We start from the raw sequence: 12,965 nt of genomic DNA on the forward strand, positions 1-12,965 counted from the left end.
AAAAAAGTCCTGTATCTCTCCAATATTAATAATCATTTCTTTCGGTACTTGTATCCCTAGCACCCAGCTAAGTATCTGACACATAGCATGCGCTTAATAGATATTAGTGATTGAGAGAGACAGAAACTGAGATAACAGTTTTTAATCTCTTACTATGTGCCAGGCATTGTCCTAAACAATAGAAATACAAAATACAAGTAAGAAGAACAATCCTGCCCCCAAAGAACTTCCGTTCTAATGAGGATGCATTAAATGAAGCCAAAAAAGAGTGAAGGGTAAGGTATCAGGAGAGGGGCAAGGTGAGGAAGTAGATCCAGGTGCGAAGTCAGAGTGGCTAGGGTGGATACTTCCTCAAATAGAGGTTTGGAGAGGAACTCATCAATTAAGGGAGAAGGCAATGGGGCAGAAGTGTTGCCAGAACGAAAAGGCTGTTTGAGGAGAAGAGAAGTTGCCTGGGGAGTCATGATGGGGCTGGATGCAAGACTCTGCTGTGGACCCGGTGCAGAGCTGAGACTTGTACAGGGTTTCTGCATACAAGTTGTTTCCCAGTCTGCTACTTTTCATTCATCACTGTGCTTTAAAGAAAAATGAGGAAATTTGCCAGAATCTTTAAAAGGAAGAAAAATAAGAGGCTGTTTCTGGAAGATAAAGTTAAGGAAATATCTGTTTAGTTAAGGTAGACTAAGCTAAGAGATTGTTAATGACTCCCATCAGATAGGTGATGAGTTTTAAAAAGAGGTTGATGTGGTGTAGTGGGAAGGATGCTAGTCTGGGAGTCAGAAGCCCTGGGTTCAGTGTCAGGCTCTGCTACTTACTACCTTGAGTAACTTTGGGTAAGTTTCTTAAACTTTCTGGGCCTCAGTTTCCTCAGTTATATGGTGATAGAGATGAAACTCTTTAGGTTACCTCAAAGATCATTTCCAGCTCTCAGTTTATAATCCTTTGGTCTCTGGAGGACTTGCTCATTCTGCCACAGAAGACCAAAGAAATGGAAACAAGTTCACTTAAAAGCAGGTGGAAAATCAGTTGAACATAAAAATTAGGGGGGAATGGAGATGGGGATAAAATAACATCTCTGTAAATATACAAGAAAAGAATAAGCAGCCATCTGGCCTGGAGGGGTGAGATGTTCATTTATAGTCTCTGGAAGGGATTTCAAGATCCTTCCAGCTCTTTGATGTAGAATTTTATGGTCAGATTCTCCAAGACTTCTAAAAAGATCACAAATCAGAAAGATGATGTATTTTGGCTTGCAATATAATCATCCCAAATTTCCCATTCTGGGAGTGTGCCCTGGGAGAAATCTGTAGGCAGGGGAAGGGGGAAAAAAATCTTACCCACTGTACTAATACAACCCTCCCTAGACTAGAGAACTGAGGTAAATGGGAATAAAATACACTTCCAGAAGGTTAAGGAAGATTTTGCTTTTGTTTCCTATCTCCAATTATATTTAAGAATGACCTTTAACTGGCAGTATTTTGTTTTAGTTTTTTTACGTTTTCAGCCCTCCTTTCAACATAGAAACCAATACTGGAAGGGAGATAAGGGAGTGTTGGAGGGAAGGAGAGAGAAGGGAGGGGAATAGGAGAGAGAGGGAGAGAGAGCGAGCAGTATCAGCTCCAGGCGTTCTTGATTCCAAATTGTCAAAATTCATTCTAGAAGCATGCATCAGAAACAAGGCAGTCAAATTCATTCAGGAATCAAACACAGGATTTTGCAGTCAGGGCCAGGGGAACCAGGCTGTATAGCTGATTTTTGTATTGGGTTTGGGGGAAGATGTAGCCCACTTCCAACTTTTAAAAAAATAGACACCACAAAATGACAAGCCCTAAGATGCATCAGTTATGAATACATATTCGTCATTCCTCATTACCCTAGGTTTTCTTTTTGTTAGCAGAATATATAATTTTCACTTTGTTTTCTTCTTATTTGGATGACAGGTGTCTATTCTAGCACCCTAGACAACTTACATAAGCCAAGTTCCAGCACACGCTAAAATCCTAGCAGAGATGGGGAAACAAGAAATAGTTTCCAGTGAAGCCAGACAAAAACACTACCAGACATGGGTTTTAATGTCTCTCTGAACGAAGGCCAGATGTGTGAATCTAGTCAAATTCTAGACAGATTTGGGTTAGAACCATATCATGTTCTGGTCCCCCATCCAAGCTATGGCCCTCCCACCCATCTGCTCCCACTGGGGAGGAATCACTAGGTTGCCAATAATCTTTCCATCATCAGAAGGGCACTCGAGTAGCATTCTGCTTGTATCTATGTTCCTTGTGCCTTTGCTCTTTTTTTATTACAGTGATTTATAGGTTGCAGTCCCCTGTTAGACTAAAAGTTCCCTGAGGCCAAGTTTTATTCAGAGGTGATGTAGAATTCTGGCCCTAGAGTCCAGAGGCTTAGCATTAAATCCTAGCTCTAATCCATGGTAGTTGTGTAACCCCCAAGGACAAGTCTTCATACCATAATTCAGAACAGTATGCAAGGGAAAGGAGGGCCAGGACACTTCCCCATGATGGAGGAGAGACAAAGCCCCTCAGGCTGCTGCAGAAGCCATGGGGAGCAGGTCTGGGAGAGGAAAGAGCTCATGGAAGCCGTTCATTTGGTACCTTCTGGTTTTAATTATTTTTATTAATTAGGTAATAAACTGTTTTTTCTACACTGCTAAAGGACTGAAGATGGTGTTGTTATTCAGTCTTTTCAGTTGTCTTACTCTTCATGACCCTGCTTGAGGTTTTCTTGGCAAAGAAACTGAGGCAAAGTTAAGTGACTTGCCCAGAGTCACACAGCTATTAAGTATCTGAGACCGATTTTGAACTTAGGGAAATGAGTCTTCCCAACTCCAGGCTCGATGCTCCATCCACTGTGCCACCTAGCTGCCCTGCAGATGGTGTCAGCTCCCACTAAATTTGGTATCCTGGAGCAAAGTCCCAGTCCTAGGCTCATCAATCTAGCCCAGTCCTGCTCTGAAGTTATAGAAGCATAGATTTAGAGCTGGAAGGAACTTAGAGGTCATTGTGTCCAATCCCCACATTTTACAAATTAGGGTCCAAGATCAGACAGCAAGCTACTAAATATCTAAAGTAGTATTTGAACTCAGCTATTCCAGATGCCAAGGCCAAAGCTCCAAGGACTTTGCCACCTAGCAGCTTAGTTATTTAACTTCTCTGAGCCTAGTTTTCCTCAGCTAAAAAAATATCTCCTCTATTTACCTCATGAGGAAAATTTTTTAATAGCTATGAATAATTATTATCATTCACCTTTAATCTCCCTAGCACCTAGAATAATGCTTACTTAAAAGATTAGCGAATGGAATAAAATGGAAAGGAATGGAAGCTGAAGTTTACCAATTCATCTCCTCTGTTCAAGAATCTTCAACCGTTCCCCATTTCTACTAGGATAAAATATAAACTCCACTTGGTATTTAAAACCCTGCACAATGTGGTTTCATATCTTTCCAAGCACATTACTCACTCTCATACACTTGGCATTCCATCAAGATGAATGTTCTTGCTTTTTCCCTGTTCACAACATGCCTTGTCCCAACTCTATGCTTTTGACTTGAGCTTGGTACCAACCCATGGGTAGAATGTTCTCCCTCATTTCTGACTCTTGGCATCACTAACTTCTTCCATGTATCAGATCAAATGCCAGCCTCTCCTCATGCCTCGCTCCTGGTTGTTAGTGTCTTCTCCTATTACTTTATTTTTGATTTGCATACTTTTTATTGTTGTTTATTTTCTGTGCCATATTGATCTTCCCAAGAGAAGGGATTCTTTTTCCATTATGGATTGGACAAGATGATTGCTGAGATCAATTTCAACTAGAATATCCTTTGAATCTGTGAGAAAGAAAAGGGGGAGGTTCCAAGGTATGCTATGGATCTTCATTTACCCAACCTCTTTTCATCCTAGGGTCCCAGGTTGTTCCCTTTTTTTCTGTTGTCATGCCTAGTGAAACATCTTCATCATCTTCTCTTGCAGGTGAATGGCATTGACCTTCGCGGTGCCTCCCATGAACAGGCTGCAGCAGCCCTAAAGGGGGCAGGGCAAACAGTGACGATCATAGCACAATATCAACCTGAAGGTCAGTCTGGAACCCAGCTTCTGAGTTTTTAATGTGTATGCGTGGGCATGTGCATGCTCAGATACAGTATGCTGAATTATCACCAGTGATGTTTTCCTAACCATAATTGAAGAGGCATCAGTAATGGAAAGCATTATCATTGAAGCCTCAAGAACTGACAGTTGCCTGTGTGTGCTGCCTCTGTGCTTCCAGGCATTTGGAAATGTCTGATTGAAAATAGGAATTTAATTAAATGGCACCTGGCATTAATTTCATTTATTTTGCATTCATATCTACGATAAGTATTTTCTTGGTAATGGAACCTACAAAAACAAGTAATTAAGAATTAAGAGTCACCCATGCTGTGACAATAGACTGTGTTCTGTAAACTATCTTCTCTCTTTTTTGTCTTCCTTTAACTCTTTATGGCTAACTTGACTTATGGACATAAAACTTTTTTCCTTCTTTCTCCCATCCCTTGTTTTGGTTAATTATTCTCATTTTTATTGCTGTGCCTGCTGAAGGAATTTGGAGTTACTCAAACTGTGGGTTTAGGCTTTTTAAAACCTGTTTCTACGACCAGAATGACATACCATTAATCAAATGGAAAGAGAAGCATCATTCAGTAAATTACTCAGTAGTTCTAAGAAAGGGGCTGATCCTTGATTAATTCAATTGCATATGAGGTGCCATATAAAGAGTATGAAAAGGTGATGCCTGCTGTCAAGGAAGTTGTTCAGTCATTTCGGTCCTGTCCAACTCTTCATGACACTATGTTGGGAGGTTTCTTGGCAAAGATACTAGAGTATTGTGCCATTTCCTTCTCCAGCTCATTTTACAGATGAGGAAATTGAGGCAACCAGGGTGAAGTGACTTTCCATGTGTCAGGAAGACTCATCTTTGTGAGTTCAAGTCTGGCCTCAGATACTTATTACCTGTGTGACCCTGGGCAAGTCACTTACCCCTGTTTACCTTAGTGTCCTCATCTGTAAAATGAACTAGAGAAGGAAATGGCAAACCACAATAGTATCTTTGCCAAGAAAACCCCAAATGGGATCATGAAGAGTTGGATATAACTGAAAAACAACAAAATCAGGGTCACACAGTTAGTAAGTATCAGAAGCTGGAGTGGAGCTCAGGTCTTCCTGCCTCTAGACCCAGGTGAGGTAGGGAATATGATTTTCTTTACTGGGTGAATATGGCAGAGTGCTTACAAGAGAACACAAGATGTCAGCATAGAAAGGTTTCCATGTAACTAGAGAGAGTCTTCTGTTCAACCAGTCTTGTTAAGTTACTGTGTGATGTTGTGTGTTGACCATTCGTTGTCTCAGGACTTCATGTACCCCTACCTTTGCAGTATAAATATAAATTCTATGATCAACGGAGTTAAAGTTAAACAAACAAAAAATGGAATATATGCTTTGTCGTATTAGAAAAAATCCTTGTCTTACAGAACAGTGAAGTAGCCCCACAACTGACTGAAAAGTAAGGGGTAAGCACCATTACTCAGATGCTTATCTGAAAAGATCAGGAGACTTCATTCTTCCCTAGTCTGCTCCGTGAGATCTTGCATTTCTTCTCAGTCCACATGCCTGGCATCTGATGAGGCTGAGCAGCTATAAAGTATCCTTATCACAGTGGCAGGCAAAAAGGCCTGTGTCAGTGCAATCTGATGCATGAATTAGGCCTCAAAAAGCATTCAGAAGCCATGGCTTTTCTAGGCAATTCTGACATTTTCTGCATAGTTAGTTTTGTTCAGCCTTCAACTGCCTGCTTTTAACACCCAAGACATGGGGTAAGTGCCTCCTGACTCTTCTCTCATGGCCCAAGATTTTACTTCATAGAATTCTATAAGTTGATAAGATAGTGAAAGCTGTAGCCTCATGTCTAAGGACCTCCCTTTCCCAAATGGAAGTCATAGGAGCTTGGGACAGCTGTGCAAATAACCTTGAACAGAAATCCTTTCAGACTTTATGGGTTACAACAAAGGACCAGTATGCCCTAGTTCTATCAGTTTACATCTTCATCCGTCCTCTGATCTGCTGCTGCCCAGCTTGTATTCCTTTAAGCAATCTGCTTAATTTGGGAAGTAGTGCTATACTTTATCAGGAAGCCTATTTTCAGAACATGTCATATAAGTTCATCTAAAATGATTTTAAAAGAGCTTCTAAAAGAAAAAGAAACATAAATGAGAAATAAACAAAAAAAGGTATGCTTCTCTCTTCCTTTACACTTCCCCCACCCCCCAAAAAAAGACAGAATATAAATTCGATGTGCTTGTGTGGTCTGACTTTTTTGATTGGATAATGATTTTAACCAAGCTCTGATTTAGCATTGTTTGAAATTTGTGTAGAAATGTGGCTCAGGGCTTCCATAAAACCTGACTTTTTTTTTTTTTGCTGTTTTAATATTCACAAAAACATCAATTTAAGTCATCTCATAAGGTTATATAGAACTTAAAATACATAGAGTTCTCCATATAACTGGTATTACTGGATATGCAATATTTGTGGTTTCCTAAAGACCAGGCAAGGATGAAGTTTTCTTCTCTTCTCTCTTTGAATCTACAACAGATCTGAAAAGTCCTTAGAAGCTGTCCAGTTTAGTTGCTTCATTTCACTAAGAACAATGAGTTCTAGACAGGTTAAGTGCATGGCCCAAGGTCATACCACTAGCTAAATCAAGTCAACATGTAATTAAGAGTTTACTCTGATATACCAGGCACTACTAGGCCAAGCACATAGCATACAAGAATGATTTTTTTAAAAAATGATTTAAAAAAAAAAAACAACTAAGTCTCTGCCATCACAGAACTCACCTTCTATTGAGGGAAGAAAATATACAAACAACTGTGTACCTACGAATTATATTGTTGTACAGTCTAAGTGCAAGTTAAAGTCAAGACTTGAGGAGAAATGGTGAGGGGGTGAGACTGGAAAAGGCCCTTTGCAGAAGGTGGGATTTGAACTGAGTCTTGAAGAAAAGAAAGGAAGCCAGGAGATGGTGAGGAGAAAGGAGATCATTCCCAGATCATTCCAAGCATGAAATTCTGCCAATTAAAAGGCATAGGGAGAAAATGTGTTCATTTAGTAGAAGGGCAACAGGATCAATCCTGAATGGAGAAGGCATTGGAGTGAAGATGTACTTGAGACAGAGAGACCAGTTAGAAAGATCTTATTGTAGTCTTGATCAAGGATGATAAGGGCTCATGCTGGGGTGGTTTTTGGAAGAGTGAAGAGAAAGATGACCTAAAGGACAGATGTTAGGTGACTTGCCCTTGGTCGCACAGCTAGTGAATATCAGAGATGGAACTGAAACCCAGGTCAGCCTGATTTCAAATCCAACATTCTACCTACTAAGTACTGATTTTCTACAGGGGACAAGAAGGAGGATTAAACTTAGATACTTAACATGAAGTGCCATTTTATACTACGGTTAGTAGAAGGGACTGTCCTGATAGGTAACAGAACAACCTTCATTTGTCTCCAAAGACGTGCTTAACCTATTTTGAAGAGTAGATTCATTTCCTTCAGATTCAACTTCCTATTTCCAGAGGACACATTTTACTTCAGTCATGTTCAAAAGAGATCATTATCACCTGATCTTGTTGATTTACAAGTTAACAGGTTGATTTCCTGATTTCCCTGAAATTCAAGAGAAACTAGTGAGCAGTAGGAAGGGTGTTCAGTTCCTTGGAGGGGCCATGTAGAGAGAGACAGAAACAGAGACACAGCAAGACAGGGAGAAAGGGACAGGCAGGGACATAGAAAGGACAGAGACAAAAAGGCCAAGACAGAGATAGAGAGAGACAAAGAGAAACAGAGATAGAGATGGAAAAAAGAAAGAGACCAACTGCTGTTCCCACTAAACACTTGTACCCCAAAGGCGTCATCTGTATATTATACCCTTGGTCATCTCCTGTACCACTGATTGGTGGCAATAAATCAGTCAACACACACTTATTTAGTGCCTTCTATGTGCTAGGCATTGGGGATATAAGACAAACAGGAAATAGTCCCTGCCTTCAAGGAGCTTACCTTCTATCTATATTTCTGCTTCTATGTATCCTGTATTTAAGTACCTATTCTGTGCCTAGCACTGTGCTAGCCAGGAATGGGGAAGCTGCAGCCTCAAGGCCATATGTGGCCCTCTAGATTCTCAAGTGCAGTACTTTGACTGAATCCAAACTTCACAAAACAAATTCCCTTAATAAAAAGATTTGTTCTGTAAAACCTGGACTCAGTCAAAAAGCTGCACCCAAAGTGCATCCTCCATTTTTTACATTTATACAATTTCCATTGTATAAATGAGATAACTGAGGCTCAGATACATGAAATGACATACCCAAATTCATGTGACTAATGAGCATTAGAACTGAGGACCTGAACCCAAATCAAACAAAATAAGATTTGTAAAGTGCTTTGCACAATGCCAAGTACATGCCAGGTGGCATATATTAATATGGCCCTGTCCCTTCCCTCCCTTTCTCCGACTCTAGGTTTTTTTCATGGCATCATGCTTTGCCTAACATTAAGGAGTGTGATTAGAGTGTGGATAGCAGATTATACAGGCTGTGAGAAAGATTTCTAGAAGCACATGAACAGACTTGAAGGATATGCTCAATTTGGCCAGGGAAGAGGCTCAGTAATTTAGAACTATCAAGGTCATTAGAAGTCATCTTGTCCAGCCCCTTCATTTTAAAGATGAGAAAACCAAGGATCACAGAGGTTCTAGGAATTGCTCACTATTCTCCAGGTAGTAAGCTGAAGAAGTGGAATTCAGAGATAGTTTCTTTTGATTCTAAATCCCCTCTGTTTTTAATGGCAACATGAAGCTGTAAGGAAACTGAGGCATTCCTTTCCATAGTATGGACAAAGATGTAAGGAGAAATGAATATGTCTTGTAAGGGGCAAGTGAAGAGACCTTCCTTGACTTGAGGAACCATTTTAGTTATTGAGTTGCTTTTTATTAGGTTGCAATTTTTATGTCTCTGAGATGGTCCCTCATGGAAGATCCTCTGCGACAGGGAGAGACTTAGAGAAATAGGTCATATTCAGGGCCATCGAGACCAGGTTCAGAGCTGGTGAAAAAATGTATTTGCCACACCCCCCATCAAAGATGGAAAAGAGAGAGGAGGATCCAACTAGCTAAAAATCTTCAAATGGTATTTATATTATTGTGGAAGGGGAAAAGTGCCTTGCCTAGTATAAAAATGAAACATGAAATTGGAAAAGAAAACATTTATTCTTAATATATATATATATATATATAAATGAAAATGTAAAGAACATATAAAAAACACATCTAACATATCAAATTGTTATAACTCATATTATAATAAAGATTCAAACTTCAACCTCAAATTACAACTTGAGGCAAATTGTAATGCTTGCAAAATGTGTCATATTTTTAAATCACTTGAAAAATGCAGCTTTTTTTGTTTTTCACTAGAATGTAAAATTTTTATAATTTTGACATGAGATCATGTTTCCCTGAAAACTAATAAAATATGGCTAGAAAAATTTTAATAAGTAATATTTTTACAAAATATGTAGACATAGACCATTAAGCCTTTTGTATTTAAAAAATATAGCTACTTTATCATAATGAAAAAAATTTTAAATAAAATAAAATTATACGTGAAATTCCTGCTATCAAAAAGCTACCTTTCTAATATTATTCAGGAAAGATCACTGTCAAAACCCAAAAGTAAAAATTTCTGTAGAGTGAGGAATCCTCAAAAGTACTGGTTCACAAATCAAGTTCCCGAGCCATTGTCCCAAATTGTATGTGCATTAAACATTAAATACATGTAATTAAAAATATGGAGTTAAGAAGTATAGTATTACTTCTTACTCCTTATATTATTAGTTAATTACATAAAAATGTGGATAAAATAATTGTGATAATAATAACTGAGGTGAAAAATCACTGTCCTTGCCCTTGAAAAGCTTGAGGACTAAAAGGAAGGGAGAAGATATGACATACATAAATCAAAATGCTAGGAGATAAAATGCAATAGGGGCAAAAGAGACAGAGGAATTTGAGGAGGGTGATCCACTCTGACAGTAACAACTTTTTTCCTCTTGTAGTTCTTTCTTTGTATTTCTTTGATGAATGATACATAGTGGCATATCACGTGTGTATTTAATATACACATATTATGTATCGTAGATTTAGAGCTAGAAGGTACCGAGAGATCATCTAATCTAACACCTTCATTTTTATAGATGATGAGAGTGAGGTTCAGAGAAGTGACCTGATTTGCCCAAGGTGAAGCAGGCAGAGGTGACAGAGGCAGCTTGTGTCAGTTTCACTCTTTCCTTCTCTTGGGTCTCAGAGAGAGGACAGCTGCTCTGCACTGGAAAAGCATAATGGAAGCTAAAAGGTCAGCTCCTCTGCCCACTCATAGCACATTGCTTCTTTCCCTCCACAGATTTCTTTCTGTTTTTTCTTATATTGTTTTCTTCCTTGCTTTTTTCTCTTTCTTTTCCTTTTCTTTCTTCCTTCTGCCTTTCCTTTCCTTCTTTCCTTCATTCCTTTTCTCCACTTTTCCTCCTTTCCTCCTATCCTTACTTCTTTTCTTTCTTCCTTTCTTTCCTTCTTATATTCTCTCTTTTCTTCCTTTCCTCTTTTCTTCCATCTATCTTTCTTTTCCTTTTTTCTTTCTTTTCTCTTCCTTCTTTTTTCTTCCTTTTTCTCTCTCTTCCTTCCTTTTTATTTTCTTCTTTCTTTCCTTTAGGGAAAGAAAATCATTTAAGAATCAGGAATCACCAATCATATAAGTAGTTTTAAAGATACACTTAAAGCATTAGCATATTAGAAAGTCAATCAATGATTGGGATTTATGCATATGCCTCTGTCAATTTCTTTCCAGACTACAATAAAGATGGCCAAGCCAGTGCTGTCAGCCTCAGCTCCATCTCATGTGAGCTATGAATGGGAATTGCTCCTATTTGGTTATTGGTGAGAAATTGAATGGACACTTAAAAGTATCTAGTATTAGCTGGTAGTATAGAAGCAAATGTAAACTTTTAAAACAATAGCATTAGGAAGGGTAAAATGGCCAAACTGGCCTCTGATATAACCTCTTCACCTTACAGAAAAGAAAACTGATGTTGAGAGATAAAGAAACAAGCTCAGGGCTGGAGGTAGGAAATAGTAGCTTCTTTGACTCCAAATTCAGTGCTTTTAATATTACACCAAACAAGGAGAAATGTGAGTGACCCTGGGCAAATCACTTAAATTTTCTGATCCTCAGTTTCTTCATTTGTCAGTTTGGGATAATAATACTTGCAATAGCTTCCTCACGAGTTGCTATGAGAAAAACACACTTTAAACTCTAAAGTAGGGGTTCTGGTCCTTTAGTTCATTGATGGATTTCAAAGTGCCAGTAAACTTAGGTGAGAAAAAACAATTGGTGTTTTCACAAACCTCTAACTGAAATTTAGCATTTTAAAAAAATTTTTAAATACTTTTTGAGTATGTGTGAGAAAGGTTCTATAGGTTTCACTAGACTGCCAAAGGGCCTCACCAAAAACAATTTTTTAGAGACATATAATTCTGAGTTATTGTGTCCTTGTTCTGGGCAAGTTTCTCTGAACGTAAAATCCTTAAGGACAGGTACTGTGTCACTTTTCATCTTTATCCTACCAGCCCCTAGCATATGTAGTGAGTGGGTTAGAAGGCCTAAAGGACTATTTGTTGAATAATATTGAATTGTAGGGAACTAAGCCTATTAATAAACTTCTAATGATTCCTTTTGAGACCCTCTATGACTATGATTCAGTCAAAGAACTGAATATTTAAAGACTCTTAGTCAGGAGCCTGAGCTAGAACATGAAACACCGTGAGTCTAAAGGTCTGTAACCTATGCGAGAAGACCTAATTATGAGGCTAATTCAGACCCCACGTAGAATCTTGCCGACAAGTGGGGAAGTGAAAACAAAGTCTAGTTTTGAATGTAAGGCAGACAGGCAAGCAAGCGAACAGACAGACAGATACATAGATCCTAGAACTGATGGAGTTGAAGATGAAGCATTTTTTGGATGGTGAGTTTCTGTTTATGGCACAAAAGCCCTGGAGCATCAGTTGGGTAGCATCAAGATGCTGCACTGCAGTCATTCTGCAGCTATTTCCTTTTGTAAAAGAGACACAAAAGAAACTTGTATCCTGCTTCAGCAGCCTCAAATCATAGGAACCTTCTACCAATTACAACTAGATTAAATTGATGGACAAGGAAAGGCACACAGACATTTCCACTTGGATAACAATGGTATAGGAGAAACAGTGACTGACATTTCCTTGAGGTTTACAAAGTATATTCCCTACAGCAGCCTTTATGAGAAATGAAATATAAGCAACCTTATCTCCATTCCATGTATTAGGAAACTGTGACTCAGAGAGGCTAGGTGACTTGACAAATTTCATACCACGAGCAAAGATAGAAAGCAGGATTCAAACCAGGGCCCACCATGTAATACCATGCTGCCAGGAAAAGGTTAATGAATCTGGAGGCAAAGGGATTGAGTCTGAAGCCTACCTATGTTCTTTACTACTTGATCAGTTCACTTTACCACTCAGTTCCCTCAATGCTAAAATCAAGACAATAATACTTACACCACCTACCTCATAGAACTGTATCACTTATTGCATCTAAAAAAAAAAAAAAAAAAGACCTGACTCTGAAAGAACTCCAAAATCCCATCCAACTCCAAATCCTATGATTCTGTAAGTTCTGTGTAAGCCAGTTTTCTCTTTGGATGACTGTGAGCTCCTCATTAATATAAGATCTGTGTATTAAGCCTGAGAAGAGTTAGCTGGCGTGTGAAGTGATAAAACAAGAAGATGTCGATAGAAGAAGGCACCTAACATAGAACTCCCTTGTTAAGAGAAGC

At 38.8% G+C, this 12,965-nt stretch overlaps 1 protein-coding gene across 14 annotated transcripts in view; it reads left to right on the plus strand.

Moving 5' to 3' along the window:
- Positions 1-12,965, plus strand: part of DLG2 (discs large MAGUK scaffold protein 2) — a 1,590,913-nt gene that overhangs the window by 1,140,480 nt on the left and 437,468 nt on the right. For all 14 annotated transcript variants that reach the window (XM_072610680.1, XM_072610682.1, XM_072610692.1 and 11 more), the window contains one exon: positions 3,987-4,089. In XM_072610680.1, the coding sequence (XP_072466781.1) occupies positions 3,987-4,089 (103 nt within the window). The remainder of the gene's footprint in view (positions 1-3,986; positions 4,090-12,965) is intronic.

This window comes from Notamacropus eugenii, chromosome 5 (genome assembly GCF_028372415.1).
Source record: "Notamacropus eugenii isolate mMacEug1 chromosome 5, mMacEug1.pri_v2, whole genome shotgun sequence".
NCBI classification, from domain to species: Eukaryota; Metazoa; Chordata; class Mammalia; order Diprotodontia; family Macropodidae; genus Notamacropus; species Notamacropus eugenii.